At 39.1% G+C, this 19,823-nt stretch overlaps 1 protein-coding gene across 7 annotated transcripts in view; it reads right to left on the bottom strand.

The window, feature by feature from the left end:
- The window catches only part of Atxn7 (ataxin 7), a 125,517-nt gene that overhangs the window by 30,563 nt on the left and 75,131 nt on the right, over positions 1–19,823 (bottom strand). For all 7 annotated transcript variants that reach the window (XM_090323447.1, XM_090323454.1, XM_090323419.1 and 4 more), the window contains one exon: positions 17,958–18,062. In XM_090323447.1, the coding sequence (XP_090179573.1) occupies positions 17,958–18,062 (105 nt within the window). The remainder of the gene's footprint in view (positions 1–17,957; positions 18,063–19,823) is intronic.

Genomic DNA, 19,823 nt, shown 5'->3' with positions numbered 1-19,823 from the left:
ACCTTCCCTATGTCCCTGCAATCCTGTTTGAGGTGAAGACTTTCATCTGAAAGCCACTGCCATCCTTTCGTGTGCATGTATGTGGTCTCTCTCGGGTACATATATGTAGTCTGCCATTGTTGTCCATCTCTCAGCATTCCCCTCCCCCCCAATTTTAGGGAGGGAGCCTTTTGACCAATGCTGCTCTTTTTTTGTTTAATGCCGTGATTACTATTTTGCACTGTTGCTTCTAACAAACTCATTCACCAAACTGTGCTATTTCTGATCTTGGTGTCATACTTTCTGACATAGGTGTTTCTTGCTGTTATGGTTGTTTTGATGCTGGTGTAAAGTGTGTGTATGTGTGTGTCAAACTCAGGGCCTCTCAAGTCTTGTCTAGCCTTTTTGATCAGGGCTGGTATGCCACACACATCTCCAGTTCCTAAGCAAAGGTTTAGGCTGATACTTTTATTTTGTTAGCAGCCATTAGAACATTTCTCTGCTGCCCCCAGGAAGCAGCAGAATACAGCCATCAGTCACTCTGTCTGAAACAAACATGACCTCACTGTGTAAGTGATGCATATAATTTTCTTAGCTGTCAACTTTCATTACACTCTTACCCTACCATTCACTTGAAATATGGGGCAGGGAAGAAGGGAAGGCTCCAACTCCATCATTTTCTAACTACTTTTGATTTAATCCTTTATGTGTTCAGTGAAAAAGCACCCTATCAATTCACCAACTTACCATCACAAGTTTACCCATCCACTTTATTATATCATCACATCAAGCCATCAATCAAATTCAGTCCTTACATACCGGGTCAGTTTCCCCTAACACTGAACACAAACACTGAAACACAAAACACAAAAACAGAATTAAAAATAAACTAGGCTTTATCACTCCAGTTGTACACACACAAGGAGAGAGAAGAAAACAAGGATCTACTAAAATTGATTTTTTAAATCTTTTTAAAATTGAAACTTGTAAGAATTCTAGCAGGGAGTCCCACTTTCCCAGGCCAGAAAAGAGTAGTAATTCCAAAGTGCAATAGAAAAACAGTATAATCTGCTGAAAACACCTCGCTCAGTCTGTCATGATCCTCTTGCTATTTCCTCCTTTTTACTTCACTATATTTGTATTACATGGAAGGTAGAAGACCTGAAGATCCTAAGCATGGCATAACAAAAACACTCACAACTGCAGAATACAGTATACTAAAGGATCTCCTTCATTAAACATCGTTAATAATAATAATGAGTGACAGGACTGAGTCTGTAGGATTCTCTCCCTCTCTCTCATTTCCCCCACCCTACAATATTGATGCTTACAGTAAGTTTTTTTTATTAAAAGAGAAACACTGTCTGCTTCACCTGCATGCTGAGGCTGTTAATGAGTAAAACAGCAAAATGATTTGCAAAAAAAACAAGACCAAATGAAACCAGAAGCATCAAAGCTTAAAGTTGCCTGATAAGGATTTTTAGAAAAATCTTAATGGCACAATTTCCTTAAAAGTTCAAGAACTATTTGCATTTAATACTTTAGCAACTGTAAGTTAAGTTTCAACCTCAAAACCATCTAGTCAAATCCATTAGTGCAGAAGATATGAAATTTGAATCCAGTGAAAACTGTCACCTCACTTTTAGTCTCAAGACACAGCAACAAGGTAGGTAAAGCATCAGCATAACTGATAGCTACCTTCACACACAAATGAAAAAGTGTTTTCTGGCAGTCAGTCCACTTGTAATTAAACTTTTATACACCCAATTTAAGTTACTGAATGACTTCCCAGGGTGACTGTTTGTATTGTGAAGTTCTTCCTCTTGACATAGTGTTCCGTTTGAAACTTCGCTGTGGATTTGAAGTATCTGACAAAAACAGCTTTCAAACACATTCTACAGGAAACACTGAACTGCCTGTCATGAAACCTCACTTACCACAAGATTAAAAAAAACAAACAAACAGTCAAAGTGTGTTACAACGTTCCTCCATTTTTAGAGAGCTTTATTACCAGTGCTCTCCAGGCTTTGAGATACGGAACTGTTTGATGCAAGCCTCAGCATTCTGCTGCAGTTAATAGCAAACTCAACTCCTGTTTTACTTTGAACTTTGGCCAGATATCTCAGATGACATTTCAGAATGGCTCCTGTGGACAGCTTGCAGCAGCTAATCCCTCACGCTGCTGCGATTACCCACTCTGACCCCCACTCTGCAGTTCTCCCTCCCGTCCTTCCTTCCCTCCACACCAGAGCAGTAGGGCCCTCCCATCAGGCCTGCTGGCAGGACATGAGAAAAGAGGCCTGCATAAACTTCCTGACTCTGCTCAGCTTTCTGTAAGTTAGCAAAGACCTAATGACACTCCTGCAGGCTCCTCCAGAACTGGGCCTCCAGCCAAGTTCAACCTCTGAAAACTGTCTCAGAAAACTTACCCAGTGGAACTTTCAGCTCCTGTGCAGAAAAAGAGCTGCTCTGGAAAGGCGACTCGCTACCTTCCATTCACAGAATTTGGCTGTGCTTCACTGCACACTTGCTACTGAAGGCTTGCATCATGATTTGGGTCTGCCCACCAACTCCAAATATGCTCCATGTTTGGGCTTATGTAACATTTGCTACTACTGTAAAAAGCACTTGAATTACAAAGGTCCTGGCAGATCAACAGAAAACAGGGGGTGGAGTCTAATTCATCTAATATGGTCATACAAGGCTTCCGGGCGAGTGTAAATTAATCCTTTTATTTGAAAGGCAACTTGCCAGAACTGGAGAAGATCGATTTTTATAAATTTATCCTGCCAAAAGGTGAATTATTCACATCCAATGCTTTCTGAATGTATTTAAAATGACACTGCTAGTGTCAGATATACATAAATTTACAGGACTAATTATAAAAATCGTATTTTAAACCTTGTCAAATCTAGAAGTTCTATGGTTAAAATATGTCTACAGTAGCTTCTCAATGTTTTATTTGCTTTATGTTACCTATACACATTAAACTTAAAAAAATTTATACTTAAACTATATTTTCCCTTTCTAAATCTAATAATAAAATCTTGACCCATTTTCTGTATACTTTAAAATATGCATAGCTTCATATACTGTTGAGTGTTTGGTGTTAAATCACTAAAGGACTAAAGCTAAAGCCTTCTGCACTTTTAATTCAGCATTCCCCCTTCACACAGTGCCTCCCTGGCTAGCTGTTTCCTTAAATCAGCCCTGTTACTTCCTCACATACCTATTATCTCTCCCACCAATTACAAACCTTACAGTCAAATAGACATTTAAAAAACTTAAATGATAAAAGTTTTATAATACTGACTCAAATCCTTGACAGACTAGAACACATTTTTAAATTAAAATTGGGGGAAACAGGAGAGATAACAATTCTTTCATCCCACACCAACTATTTGGCAAATGTCACAAATTACATGTGCAAAAATAATCTGGTCTGGAAAAAGTAAGTCCAAAGCTTGGGAAATACATGGCTTCTATTAGACCAGATAGAAAGTCCTAACTGATTAAAATAGAAGGACAGTAGCTACATGGCTTAATTTCACAAGCACTGAGATTTTAACAATGCCTTTCAATTTAAGATTCAAGGGATTTTCCTGAGACTTTTTTTCTCCAGATTTCTTATAGTCACAATTACAAAATCCAAACCATAGTAATCTTTAAAATCCTAAGATTGTTAAGGATGGTACCTCACAGGCCTTAGAAGCATGTGATAAAGATACTTCTCAATCTTAAAAAAAAAAGGGGGGGGGGAGTTCAGATAGGCTTGCTGGTTTTCTAAAGCTAGAGAAAAATCAAACTGAGTGCAGCAGCTTTTAGAATTGTTCACTACAACTCACTGGCTCTCCTGGCAGGGCAGAAAGGCATGTCACCAACAGCAGAACAGCACTGGGTATATTTAAGTGCTTAGGACTTTCCTCAGGCTGTGACTGGGTTCCATGCTATTGAAGGTACAGGAGTATACAGGGTCCTTAAGCCTACTACAACCAATGCTGGCCTTCCTAATGATCCCCTTCCTACCTGTGGAGAGCTTGAATGAGAACAACAACTAGCAAATCCTTGACAGTTCTGGGAATTATGCCTTTCTACAACACCAAGGAAATAAGGATCGGCAAACCACACCTGCTTTTTGATACTGGGGATCAAGTCCAGTATCAACACACTGCTACCACAATTCTACCACTTGAGCTATTATTTCCGTAGCCTCCAGCCTCTGCCCTCTCCGCCTTTTTTTTTCCGGTTGGTCGTGGGGCTTGAACTCTGGGCCTGGGCATTGTCCCTGAGCTCTTTAGCTCAAGGCTACCACTCTACCCCTTAAGCAATAGAGCCATTTCTGGTTTCTAGTGATTAATTGGAGATAAGAATCTCAGCCAGAGTAGCTAGGATTACAGACATGAGCCACCCATCCGACTTCCATCCCTTCTTTTTGAGACAGGCTGTGTATTTCAAAGGTAGAACTCAAAGGTGCAACCCTCCTGCTTCAGTCTCCTAAGCAGCTGAGATGACAGGTATGTATGATGCCTGGCTAAAACAGTCTAAACTTATTTTCAATCCATGCATCACAAAAGGAATGAATAATGGTATAGGAATTATTGTGACTTTATTTAAATTATTTCCCAGTATCTTGTCCAAATATAGCTTGATATTAAGTCTCACAAAAATATGACTGGTCATATTTCTATGGAGAAAAAAGATGACAAACCAAAATAACATTCACTAGCATAACATCGTTGCCTTGCACAACTTGACTATAGTTTGGTTGGTATACACATAAAAGTTCTGCCATCCATTAAAGGAGTCCTGAAGGGACACCATTCTTGTGTGAATAAGAACACGCAGTGGCAATGCTGAGACAGCAAGGACTTGAGGGGGAGAGCAGGTAGGCTGTAGTCTGAGCACCTCTCCTTGGGTGGCCCAGGGCAAGAGACTTCTGTCCAAATCTGGCAGCCAATACTTTCTCCCACAGGTAAGGCTTACACTAGAGAATGCTCATGTGCTAAATACAGTGCCTAGTACATCTCAAACATGGGAACAAATGATAGCTATTGTGGTTATAACCAAGGAGAACTGGAGAGGGGATATCATTTGAAAAGAAGGAAAAGGTAAGAACATAACAGAAAGAAGTCCCTATTACAGAAGTTAGTAATACCACCTCCCCCTACCTTGGAATTTGAATCCCTGAGAAGCCAGCAGAGTTGTAATGCTGTGTTCTGCAGGGCAACAAACAAAACTGTTGGCAGTTATGAAATACTATGTTCCTGTCCCTGGAGCAGGCAGTTCTCCATTTTATGGAACACAGCCTTAACCAACTCTACTTCACTGTCTCAGCAGGCCAGGCAGGTTCTAATTGGCCTTAATTGGCACTTACAGCAGCTTTAACATTCCTTACTTGATGCCAAGGAGCACTTGAAAGGAGAAGAAAGCATTTTTTTACTTAGAAATACCAAGCAATTTCATTCAGCTGAGGCTAGGAAGCCTGCTATTCAGAATTAGATTAGCTTCACCAAGACAAGTTGCTATCTTATTACCCAGTGCTCATTGGCTACTCATGCTGTGATGATTATAAGAGGTCGGAAATGCAGCTTACATGAGATAGTTCATCTTGGGGGAAAATGCTACGCAGCAGTCTTCCTGTGGTTGGCATCTGACTTTTAGGTGAATGATCCTTCACGTGTGTGAGGCATTCAAACACAACATATCATAATGGCTGACTTACATAGGCTTTGTGTAAATGGCATTTCAATGTAAGCCTAGTCACTGATACAGAAAATGAACACTACAAAAGTGACCAGTCATATCAAATCCAAGGAAGGTAGAGTAGAAAAGAGACTGGTGATTCTCTTTTCCTGGCCTTGCAATTCATCTTCCCCAACATTGTTACCCTTTTGCAAGCTACCCATTTTCAGAGAGAAATCTGGGTCTAAGAGAAGTAGGTTTCTTTCCTAAGTTCCAAACAAAAAAGAACAGGAATTGCCCAGATTTCAGAAAAAAAATCCAAATAATTTCTTAAAAATTGTCACTATTTTTGAGAGTATTCCTTTAAAAAAAATAATTTCTTTCCGGGTGCAGTGGCTCACGCCTGTAATCCTACCTACTCAGGAGGCTGAGATCTGAGGATCTTGGTTCAAAGCCTGCCCAGGAAGTAAAAATCCTTGAGACTCTTATCATGAATTAACCACCAGAAAACTCGAAGTGGTATTGTGACTCAAGGGATAGTGCGGTAGCCTTGAGCTGAAGAGATCAAGGACAATACCCATGCCCAGAGTTCAAGTTCCACAACCGATCAAAAAAAATAATTTCTTGCATATATTATCTTTAAGTAGGTTTAAAGGGGTTTTAAATTCAACCTGTTTTTCTTTTTAATATTTTCTTACATCACTGTGTATTACCCAGACTTAGAAGATAGATTTGTTATGCCGGTAGTAAAAGATTTTTACTTGGGTAATTGTAAGTTTAAATTAAGATGAAACATATATACATATGCAAATAACACTGTAAGAGGCTTTAGAAAAAAACCTTGCAAAAAACAAATACAGCATCTATGACTGGTGGAAACATTCTTATGATGAGCTGCTGGAGCCCCAAGGTATCTAGTCCTTTTTGCCAACCCATCTGGCAGGCTGGTAACAATGTATTAAGTGTCCTTTCCAACTCAGACACAGGTAGCCCTTCCTGAGATCCAGTCCCACACAACCAAAACCACCAGCAGTTAAGGATATGTACAAAATGAAGGCCTGTAGCCAAGTTGAGGTACCTGTTACACAGCACATTTAAGAGAAACAGGCCACTGTCAAGGGAGGAGACCTGGGCTGTGAATGGATTTCCACTGAAGCACAATGAACTAGAACATTATCGCAAGTGTATGTGATGGCTCTACTTGCAGCAAAACTATCATTTAAGTTCTTCCTATAAAACTCTTGGCTCTCCACACTGTGCCCACAGAGCTACAAACAAGAAAAAAAAAATACAGAAACATGACTACAAATTTCCATGTGCACCCAGAAGGTACTACTGCACCTGGAGTATTCCTATTACAGCAATAGTTGGCAGAAAGGCAGATGAAATGAGAAAAAGGTTAGCTGGGAACTGGTGGCTCATGCCTGTAATCCTAGCTACTCAAGAGGCTGAGATCTGAGGATTGCAATTTGAAGCTAGCCTGGGAAGGAAAGTTTGTGAGACTCTTATCTCCAATTAAATCACAGAAAAAGCTCAAAGTAGCATTGTGGGTCAAGTAGCAGAGTGCTAGCCTTGAGCAAAAGGAGCTCAGGGGACAGACCCCAGGCAAAATGGCCGGGGGGGGGGGGGGAAGGGGGGGAGGGAGAAGGGTTGGCCTAGTGGTAGAGTGCTTGCCTAGCATGCACAAAGACCGGTTCAATTCCTTGGTACCACATACATAGAAAAGCCAGAACTGGTGCTGTGGCTCAAGTGGTAGAGCACTAACATTGAGGAAAGCCCAAGGATAGTGCTCAGGCCCTGAGTTCAATCCCCAGGACTGGCAAAAAACAAAACAAAACAAAAAAAACGGTAAATCTGAGCTGGTTACATTTTGTGTGGTTGTATACAAATATATCTGTTTCTACTTAATATACTCATGTGCCAATTAAAACATCTATCAAGAAACTGGTTAACAGTTTTCATTATTTAAAAATTCTCTGTAGGGGCCAGGAGTTTGGCCTAGTGGTAAGAGTGCTTGCCTATGGGGCCGGGAGTTTGGCCTAGTGGTAGAGTGCTTGCCTAACATGCACGAAGACCCGGGTTCAATTCCTCAGTACCACATACATAGAAAAAAAGAGGCTCAAGTGGTAGAGCTCTAGCCTTGAGAAAGTTCAAGGACAGTGCTCTGAGCTCAAACCCAGGACTGGCCAAAAAAAAAAAAAAAAAAGAGGAGCCGGGAGTTTGGCCTAGTGGTTAAAGTGCTTGCCTAGCATGCATGAAGACCCAAGTTTGATTCCTCGGTACCACATACATAGAAAAAAAGCTGAAGTGGTGCTGAGGCTCAAGTGGTAGAGCTCTAGCCTTGAGAAAGTCCAAGGACAGTGCTCAGGCCCTGAGCCCAAGCCCAGGACTGGCAAAAAAAAAAAAAAAAGAGAGAGAGAGTGCTTGCCTAGCATGCACAAAGACCAGGGTTCCATTCCTTGGTATCACATACATAGAAAAAAAAAAGCCAGAAGTGGTGCTATGGCTCAAATGGTAGAACACTAGGCCTTGAGGAAAGCCCAAGGATAGTACTCAGGCCCTGAGTTCTCTGTAAAGGGAATTGAGGAAATATTTAAGAAACAGAATTCTGTTATTGAAACAAATACATCCTCATTGTCTGGCAATGCACACTAAGATTCAATGATCACAACCGAGCCTCTAAGATCACACAGAAAAACATTGAAAGTGGCTTAAGCTCAACACAATTAACTAAAATTAGGAGTTCTAATCATCTGTTTAAAATATCAAGTCTAGAGGTAGTAAAACAAATTTCAACCTAGTTTGCTTTTGACCTGAGGAGAGAAAAAATCAAGAACTCTTATTTTATGTGAGTAGTTTACTTCTTATATTTCAACTTGCTTTAAATTGAGATACTTACCTTCTTAAATAGACACAGACACACACACACACACACAAGAGGTTTGTTGCAGGGGTGGGACACTCTTCTTGGGTAGACCATTTGAATGTTTATAAAATAATTTGAGGCCAAATAAAATTATCAATACAGGAAGAAAATCTTGAGCGGTGAAGGCAATGCTTATGTTTCTCAAGGGATTATGCACCAAATGATGCCATGGGCCTTATAAGTGGTGAGGTCAATGGGTTAGATGTTCCCTAAACCTGAACTGCTGTCTTAAAAACAAAACACAGAATGTGGCCGGGAGTTTGGCCTAGTGGTAGAGTGCTTGCCTAGCATGCATGAAGGCCCGGGTTCAATTTCTCGGTACCACATATGTAGCAAAAAGCTAGAAGTGGTGCTGTGGCTCAAGTGGTAGAGCCCTAGCCTTGAGAAAATCTAGGGACAGTGCTCAGGCCCTGAGCCCAAGCCCAGGACTGGCAAACAAAACAAAACAAAAAACCACAGAAATAAGCCAAAGGCTAAGATTTCTACAAACACAATGGAGACTGAGAGTAAACATCTAAGTTTAGCCATAGTTCCCTTACCTCTAAACCAGATTTTTTTTTTTTTTTTTTTTTTTTTTTGCAGTTGTGGGGCTTGAACTCTGGGCCTGGTGCTGTCCTTGAGCTCTTTTGCTCTGGGCCACAGCACCATTTTCAGTTTTCTGGCAGTTAATTGGAGATAACAGTCTCATGGACTTTTTGTGCCCAGGCTGGCTTTGAACTGAGATCCTCAGATCTTAGCCTCTTGAGTAGTTACGATTACAGGCGCCTGGCCAAACCATTTTGTTTTATAGGCTTAGGCCCACAAGTGCATTGCTGGAATGATTCCAGCCAGGTAGTAAGTGCTGTAGCATAAAGAAGCCATTAACACTCCCTCTTCTGGTCATGTATAAAACCACAGCTTACAGGGCTAAATGAAATGTGAGTAGTTTATCTTAAGCAGTCAACAAATTGGTCTTGAAATGCTAGTCAGGAGGAAAAAAATCCTTAGCAAAAAGATTCCTGAAACAAAAGCCATATAATGAGTGATTGTTTTCCTTAATGTACTATGTTATCTCTCATCTCTTTTGCTGTCCCTTGGTTATCTCATATTGTTACAGTATTTTACCTTGTTATCTGATATACTGTATATATGCTTATTTGGTTATTTGAAATAGGATAGGGAAGGGGGAAAACAAGATAAGGGGTGGGGGGAAGGAAATGGGAACCAAGACATGAGAAAGGGTATCAATGTTTGTGAAGTAATGCATCTTCTATCTGGTGAATATAATGTAACTCTTCTATTAATTACAATAAAAATATATAAAAAACAAAATAGATTTTTAATCCAACTCTTTTAAAAATCTTAAGTACAGCCATGTGGTAATAGCCAATGGTATCTGTGTGACAGACAAGTCAAAAGAGGCATTACATATGGGATGTGTATGCTTGACAAACACTATATATTACAAGTGCATGTCATGTTTCAGGATATGTATGCATATCTACATACACTCATGTATGTATATACATATACACAAATATATACAAAGTAATAGATATGCCAGAAACTCATATTTTCATTGCCTTTTTCTTGTGACCCAAATCACAACTGTCAAAGCAATTCATTAAATCACAGTGGCATAAATCTGGAAGGCAGCTGTGACTAGCCTCCATGTAGAGAATCAATATGCTCAAATACATGTTTCTAAAGTAAGATTTAACAGCACTGCAAATAGGAAATTGTTCTGAAAATATAAATGTCCTGATATAACACTGGCTAAATTAAAATACATTAGTGAACTTGAATTAACAGATAATTTTTCAATCAACAGAGTAATATGTATTAACATGTATAGTATTTAAGAAAAATTAAATATGAAAGGCAAATTCACAACAAATTTTCATATAACCAATATATATAAGGGAAAAAGTATGCAGGGAAAATATTACCTTACACAGAGTTTAGTAACATTTTAAGATAATATATAGGTCAAGCTGTACCCCTGAAACATAGTTCATTCTGATTGTATATTTATCTTTTGGTTATTGGTTCAATCTTTTCTTTTACCATATATACTAGATTAATAATCACAAAATACCAAAATGTACCTTTCTTTTTTAATAAGTAAGCTCATCTTTCCCCTTTCTCTAGTAGAACTGGGAATAGAACGGGGCCTTGGGCATGGAAGGCAAGCATCACCACCAAACCCAAGCTCCTCATTAATTGTTACCCAAGGAGAACATGAAGGGTTCCATGAAAGTATACACATTATCTTGTTTCCTGGTTTTTATGACCAGATTACTTTTCCATTAAAACTCAAGACACAAACAACACCCCAAATAAAACAAAAACCAACCAACAATAACTAAAAAGAGTGACTCTAGACTGGCATTACTGCAATAAATGTCACTACAATCTTACAATATGTTGAAAGAACCACCTTCTGATTCACATTGCTGCTTGAGTTCCACCTTCCTCTTAAGGTTAGTTCATGTACATGCTGTACACAGAACATTGGTTTCAGGTTGCACCTCTTTGCCCTAGCTGCCACAATCCCAATCTATGCTTTCTCCTCATTCAGAGATCACTTTATCTACAGCACACTGTTTTCCCTGGCTTCGGTCTTGCCTAAGTTGCAATGAACAGCATTAAGTCAAGTCAAGATATTTCTTGGCACAAAATCCTTTCAGTGCCCTCCACACTGTCAATCTTGATTATGTTCATGCATGCTTTCCAGGTCCACTATATGGCTCTGATTCTTCTTTCTCTAATTTCAAATCAAACTACTTTCTTCTTTAAACACTGTTTTGCTTCCTCATCAAGTCTTTCTGTCAAGGCCACTTTAATCTCAGGATGTATGTAACTTGCCATTTCTCTATATAAAACATGTATCTTTTCTTCCAGATCTCAAGTACCTGGCTTTTTCTGCACTACATAACAACTCTTTGAAAGGATTTCTTTGACTAACCTATCTAAAGTGGTCTATCCTTATTCTCCTTCACACGAACCCCAGAATGTGTCACTACTTTAAATAATCTTACTTCATCCAATTTCACCTTTCTTTCCACCCATCGCAATCAGAATACAGCTACATGAAATCAGAGATACTGCTTTCTAGTTCAGTGGAGAGAAATAGGTATCCAATAAATACTTGTTCAGTATATGAATAATACCATGGCTGATTTGTTTCATCTCATCTAAAAGCAACCCTGAAGGCACAGACCTTAATAACGACATAGATATCAAAAAGAGGGGAACAAAGCAGCCCACTTCATCACTCAGATATAAAATGTGGTCTCTACAAATGGTATTGTAACACCAGTTAATACTCATCTTATACAACTGGGGAAGAAAGATAAAATTATATTAGCTGAGAACAGTCCTTTATCTGATGCTACTGAAATTATCTGAAAAATTAAAACTAGTAAAATTTGGCTTGCAGCAAAGAAAAACACGAATTTGCTGCTTATATTGTGTTATTAAGGGACCAAAAGTTTAGCTCAAAGCTTTTACTTAAAATTTCCTGAGAGAGTTAAACTGCTGTTCATCTTGACAGCAGTCAGGTGCTGATATACCTACGACTGGTTAGTCCTGGCTCATCCTCTTACTACTAAGAATGGCATAGCATTTGTCTTTGAAGCAGAGCCAAATGCTTTTTTGTTCTGTAATACATTTTAGTGTTGGTACTGATTGTAGAAATTAATACACTGACTAATTTTCTAAAGAAACCATAAAATGTTATGAGGCTGATACAAAAAGAGGAGCTAGGCTATGGATTGTTACTATTATTTAGATAGAAGAGACAGAAGAAAAATTCATTGATGATGCTAAATCAAGTAAATACCTACTCTATCATTACATCTTCAAATTACTAAATGTAATTTTTGAAGTAACAGATTTACAGTGCGGACCGAGCTACACCAAGAAAACTTAACAATTATACCTGAGCTAGAACATCTGTCACTGATGAGTTCTGGAACATGTAGACTGCATTTTATCTTCTCTGGATTTTCTTTTATCCCTATCTTTATCATTGTCAAGAGAAATAGGTATTGGTAGCCAGTAAACATGGCCTGATATATTTTATCTATGTGAATGAAACTCAATTTAGGACTTTCATCTGTAAACTATAGATAAAATCCACTTATAGGTGTAAACAAGAAATAACATGTACAAAGTTGCTTTGGAAATCATCAAGTACTGGCCAGGCATGGTGGTTCACACCTATAATCCTAGCTACTCAGGAGGCTGAGATCTGAGGATCATGGTTCAGTCAGCCCAGACATTAAAAAGTCTATGAGACTCTTATCTCCAATTAATCACCAGAAGTGGGGCTGTAGCTCATGGGGTAGGGCAGTAGCCTTGAGCTCTACTGAAGAGCCCAGGCCCAGAGTTCAAGTCCCACAACTGACCCCCCCACCAAAAAAAAAAAAAAAAGAAAAAGAAGAAATCACCAAGTACTGTGAAAAGAGATCGATCATCTGTGGAGTTTTACACGAATGCCAATCCTAGAAGACTATCAATTAAATTTTCAAAGTAGGGGAAGGTGTTTTAAAACAAAACAAAACACCAATTTTTATTACCTAAACATAATTACTGGTCAAAACAACCCATTCAAAATTAGCTTAAAATTTCTTTTGTCTAGTCAATTACATGGCAAAATTAAAGATTTCTGGCTCTGTAACAAACAGAAATACAATTTAATCACATGATAATTGCTAGTCATAATCATGTGGAATGTTTTTTCTTTTCGTCAGTCCTGGGGCTCATATTCAAGGCCAGGGCACTGTCCTTGACCTTTCTCAAGGCTAGCACTTTACCACTTGAGCCACAATACCACTTCCAGCTTTTTCTGTTTATTTGGTACAGAGGGATTGAACCTAGGGCTTCCTGCATGCTAGGCAAGCACTCTACCACTAGACCACACTCCTGGCCCATGTGGAATGTTATCAACAATGACAACCAACTTTTAACCAGAACTGGTTCATTACATCTTAGAACTTAAGGCCGATTATGCTTTATATTAACAATCATTCAAATCAATTTCCCAAAAAAATCAAAACAAAAAACCCCTAACCCCCCCCCCCCCGCATACACACACACACACACACACACACACACACACACACACACACACACAACGGAGTGATTTCTCATATGAGAATTAGTAATTTACTCATCCTCCAGTGAAAAATGACATTTTAGCAAATCCAATTTATGCTGGCATCTAATAGAATCCAACCACCTCAGTGTACAGCATGGAACATTAAGTCCATGCTATTAATTTTGTAAGATTCATAATTTCTCCAAGTAAATCATAGAAATGTTTCTGCTAAAGCTACTTGCATATAATTATGATAAACCCAGATTTATGACACCTCCGTTTGTGAAAGAGGTCTGAGAGAGGCAGATGCTTCATGTGGAAGCCTTGCCAATGGACTCTCATGTCACTTACAGTGAATAGTAGTGGCTCAAATTGTAACAGCAATGGATAAATGACAAAAGGTCTTTTTCTCTTCTGTGATCTTTTGCTTATCAACATGAGCTTCTAGAATTCTGCTGCCAAGGACTGGTATTTCAGAGGAACTAAGATTGGTTCCAATAGATAATTAACATCAAATACTAAGTGTGGGTAATACTATTAGCACTTTACTCAAAGATAGCTAGACTGTCCCTTGTCTTATTTTTCTTATCCTTCTCTCTCCCTTCCCTTCCTCTTCCTCCTCATAGGTTCTATTGTTTGATCCATGTCTTCAGCCTAGCTTTTAACTAGCTATCCTGGCATAGGCCTTTTCTGTTGGAGCTCACTTTGAATCACTATGCACAGATCTCAGCCTCTTGAATAGCTAAAATTACAGGTGTGAGAAAGCAGTACCTGACTTCCAAGCTTCTCTGTAACAAGGGAAGCGGGCCCCTGACTCACTGACTATACAGGCAGGAGCATCTACAAAGATTACATCACCATTTTTTTTTGCCATATATATCCTTCTATTTACTACCTTTTATTGTAAATAACACCAGATTTTCCCCGCATGGTTCTAATAAGACCTTTGGAAATAGATTTATTGAAATCAGTTATCTGACTTTAACAAGTAATCTAAGACAAAATATTAGTGGCTGACATTTGAGAAGGGTTTTAATTAAGAATAGAAACTGTAAATGTGGACTTTTCCAGGCTGAATTAACATCTCTCACCTTTGCCTGCAGACCAAGAAGGAGAGTTACGGAACTTTTCATGAACAAATTCAGTGAAGCAGCTAGGCACAGAGCAGCTCAAGCAGTAGCTAGAATTGCAGGCATGAGTCAGTGGTGCCTGTATATTTTTAAATCTGAAGGGTGCAGCAAGAAATACCTTGCTTTTAAAAAACACCAATAAATGAAGAGAAAAGTCAGACATGCTGGAATATTTCAAAACAAGGAAAACACGTTACTGCTATCTAATTCCCAAGAAGGAAAGCAATCTATACTCTAAAAACAATCAGACTATGAAACTTAGAAATACCAAAATGATACTACATCTACTCACTATCACTAATCAAATGGAAAACCTAGTTAATCATTAACTCCCAAAAGGCAGCTTGCTAGGGGTAAAAAAAATGCACAAGGACTTTTATTTCTCTACATAGGGTTGTTGACCAATTCAAAATTTTTTCCACTAACATTAAATAATTGACAAGTATTGCTGCCACTGCAGTGCTGTTCTTTTTGTTCTGGAAGTGGTAATTTTAAAGGACCTGCCATGCCTGTTGAATGTTGAAGAACCTGCTTATTTGTTAAGTAGCAACACAGGTATTCACAAGAGTGACCACAGATTTTCATCAAGTTCATATGAAGAAAATGCAATCCCTCCTTCAGCAAGAACGAATGCTTCCGGTACAGGCTCTAAATTAAAATAGTTCAATCTGACAATATTTTGACCTCATAGAGTGATGAAAGCAATATGCATTTTGTATACATAGTACTTGGAAAGCTATCGATAGGCCATAGGATCCTCTCCTGCAATGTGCTATGGGCAATGGTAGTGTGGACACTCCTTGTCAGCCACTCTCCCAGGAGTGTGAGGATGGTGCTGCCAACTTACGATGCTAGTATGGCTAGAGGGATTAAAGGCATTTCTATCTCCAGTATTTTCATTTCATGATGGGATTCACTTTCAGTCAAGAAGCATTTGAGGGTTCCTAAACTCAACATTTTTTGTTGTTACTGTAGAAAAAGAAAATGCAAGAATTACTCTTCTTGATTATCCTTCTTATATTGAGACAGAGAGAGACAGAGAGACACACAGACAGAGCGAGAGATACAGAAAGAGACAGAGACAGAGACAGAGACAGATAGAGATTTTCAACTCCTGTCTGCAAAAGGCAGGAGACTATGAGAACCACCCTGAGAATAATTCTCAGCTTTGCACACATCTTTCTTTGCGGAATTCCAGGGGAACTATGCAGTGCCCCATATATTTCATGCAGTCATGCTCCCTTCACATCACCACAACCCACCTCTAAATCCCTTATAAACCACTAGCATTCTCCTTCACTGCTGCCTTAGAAAGGGACAGCCATGATTCTCTTATGAAGCACCTGACCTCATCTTTTTGTATTTCTCTTTTCTGGCATCTCCCTTGACACTAGAGCAACTTCAGCCTCTTCCCTTTGGAAAGGTACATTGTGCTAGAGATTATCGGGAAAGGTAGAATTTTTTTTTTTGGCCAGTTTGGCCTTGGGCTCAGGGCCTGAGCACTGTCCTTAGACTAGAGCTCTACCACTTGAGCCTCAGCACCAATTCCATTTTTTCTTTTCTATGTATGTGGTACCAAGGAATCGAACCTGGGTCTTCGTGCACACCAGGCAAGCACTCTACCACTAGGCCAAACTTCCAGCCCTAGAAATGAGTTTTTAAGATACTTTTCTTCACTGAGGCACAGACATCCTAAGAAGGAGATGGAGGAAGATTTAAAAAACACACACAAACAAAAACAAAGCAAAAAAAAAAACACGCCTATGTTATGTTAGCTGGCCCAGTGATGGCTCACACCTATAATTTTAGCTACTCAGAAGGTTGAGATCTGAGAGTAGAAGTTTAAAGCCAGCCCAACCAGAAAAAGTTCAAGCCCTACTACCAGCACTAGATAAGCAAAAATAACAAGCCCTCAAAAAAATGCTCTGTCACCACTGAGTGAAGTACTCAGAAGAAATGACCAAGATGATCTCTTTCTGCTTAAGAAAGTCTCAGAAGAGCCAACACCTTTAAGCATTTCTTCTCCCATTTCCTTCTAATCCAACTGTGAAGTAGCACTGGGTCACATTACTCTGGTTCTGCAAATCTGCAACAGCTCTTCATTGGCACACATGGAGGTCACGGAGCTCTCCTGGGCAGTGAGGCCCTGTAGTCAATTCCAGCCTGTCTGTGTACACAGCTCATTCACATGTGTAATACAGCAGCTCTGGCCAATAGGGGGACTGTGTAGCATATTTCAGACAGCCTGGAATTCCTTGCTTCTGAGCTTACTCATGTCACTCAGTTGCTAGCCTAGACCCACCAAATATGGATGTACAGTGACAATCTGTATGACCATATGTGGCTTCTCTATTTCCATCAAAGCCCTTCCAGTTTTAGGGTACCGTATGTCATTAAAATATTTTTTGCATGTTTCACAATGGTCAGGCATCTCAGGTTTAAAAACTTAGGATTTTTTTTTTTTTTTTGCCAGACCTGGGGCTTGAACTCAGAGCACTGAATTCACACTGAGCACTGTCCTTGAGCACTTTTGCTCAAGGCTAATGCTCCTTACCCTTTGTATTGCTGACCCTACGATCTTACCCAGTGGAAAGAACTTTTTGTGCTTAATGATAACATACATTCCTTGTAACCAATGCTGGGCTGTGTTTAAGATAGTGTGGCTCTTAAAACACCACCAATTTTGACAGTAAGTCCTAGAAATTCTTGCTTTAGAAAGTATCTCTAAGCTCTGCAGTTCCTTTAGCCTACAGCTCCACCTGAGTCTCAATTCTGGGTCATCTTGCCTCTGAAAGTCCTTTTGCTTCTACTTTGCTCCCACACACTCTTGTTAGTATATCAGCCTTTGCTTTAATTATGCTTTCTCTTTTATTTTGTTTATTCATTTTTTTTTTTTGTCAGTCCTGAAGCTTGAACTCTGCTGAGTGCTGTCCTTGAGCTCTTCAGCTCAAGGCTACTGCCCTACCCCTTGGGCCACAGTGTCACTTCCTATTTTTTGGTAGTTAACTTTAGATAAGAGTCTCACAGACTTTCATGCCTGGGCTGAACCATGATCCTCAGATCTCAGCATTCTGAGTAGCTAGGATTACAGGCGTGAGCCACCAGAGCCTGGCTTCTCTTTTACATTTTAATAATGACTTTTTAAACAATTACTTACCATAATGTGACTGAAATGCTTGTGGTTTGACAACCTGATTACAGTCGTTACACACCACCAAGTAGAAATCATCATGGGCTGGACAAAGACCAAATATCGGCATGTCTGTAACAAAGAAACAGAGTATCACTCACTCAGCTGGATATGACTGCTGTGAAGTAATTTGGAAGATTAATACTTTCCAAAGGAACTTCCTTATCACTGAATGCACAAGACAAATGGTTCTCTAGTTTAAAAGTAACTGTACATACTACCATCAAGAAGAAATCGAACCAGGCTTTCAACTTTACAGGTCTAAAATAAAATATGCCAAAAATGTTACAAGGTGTAATAAATAAATCTATTAGAATGCAAACAATGAATATATTCATCCAACAGAACAATATTAGATAAAATCTACCAAAAATTGCTAGGAACAATCTGCAAGCATGGGCAGTATTAGATAATTCACAAAACTATACCAGCTAATGGTTCTAGTTATTTAATTACGCGTTATATTTCAGTCATCAGCTCTGTGAGTTCTACTACTCATTTAAGAAAGGGAGCAGATATATTACTAGAGGGTAAAAGTGCTGTTTTTGGCAGCATGAAATACGAAGAAAAAGTATCATTATCATTAAATTTTAGGCCACAACAACCAACCTCTAGTCTTTCTGCTAACATAGGAAGACACCAGGCACAATGACTTCACTACAAACAACATTTCACATACTAACAACAATCTAGTCTCCAGACTAGGCCAAGAGACAAGATTATTTTGGTTTTAGAATAAACAAATTAATTTAAAATGTGAAAGTGAAGACAAACTACTATCTGTATATGAATGAACATTCAAAGTAACTTTATACTTTGCAAATATGTTTAAAGTCCCAACCATAAAAATTTAACAATAACAATCTAAATATTTCAAAATGAGTGATTTCAAACAGGTCTTTATACAATTTGTATTACTGAGAGTATCTGCAATAGATAGATAGTACAATTTTCCCCTCTCAGTACTAGGTACTGAATTTAGGGACTCAGGACAGAGGCTTCTTCTAGCCTCTTTTTTTTTGGGGGGGGGGGTGGGGGGGCTCATTCTTGGGCTCTGTTTCTGAGTCTCTGTGCTCAAGGCTAGTGCTCTACCCCTTGAGCCACAGCACTACTTCCAGCTTTTTCTGTTTATGTGGCACTAAGGAACCAAACCTAGGGCTTCATGCATGCTAGACAAGCACTCTATCCTTAAACCCTATTCCCAGCCCCAGCCTCTTTTTGTCTTGGTTCTTTTCAAGGAAGAGTCTCATTTTATATCGGAGCAGTCTGGACTTTGTTCCTTCTACTTAGCTTCCTCCATATGTCACTGAGCCATTGTCCTCCCCCATAACTGCGATCAAAGGCAAGCACCATCATGCCAGCCATAGGTAGAGATGAAGCCTTTTGGTAACTCTTCGTTGCCCAGGTTGGCATTGGAATTCTCTCAATCTCCAAGTATATAGGATTACAGGCTTGAGCATCACACATTAATGCAGAAAGTATTTTAGTAAACTAAATTCTGTGTTTAAAAGGTGGAAAATGCTGGCCACATTGCTCAGTGGTAGAGTACTTGCCTGACCCAGTCTATGGTCAAAAGTTGAGATTGAATTCTGACTTAAATTTGGTATCCTCTTATAAATCAGAGGAATGGTTTCTAGACAATCATCCAGAATTCACATTAGTAAATTAGAATATCAGAGGCTAAACACAGATTTATTTAACAGAAATAAGTAAAAGCCAAAGAAAATGCAATTTTCCTTGAAAGCATGTCTACACTGAGTTAAATTAGTCCATATGGGAGAAAGGGAAAGGTTATATTCCATATAATAATGTATGTTAGCCATTTTCCGTGAT

Source organism: Megascapheus bottae, chromosome 2 (genome assembly GCF_031878675.1).
Source record: "Megascapheus bottae isolate mThoBot1 chromosome 2, mThoBot2.hap1, whole genome shotgun sequence".
NCBI lineage: Eukaryota > Metazoa > Chordata > Mammalia > Rodentia > Geomyidae > Megascapheus > Megascapheus bottae.
Note: the sequence above shows the minus strand (reverse complement) of the source record. Positions and strands in the feature narration are given on the sequence as shown.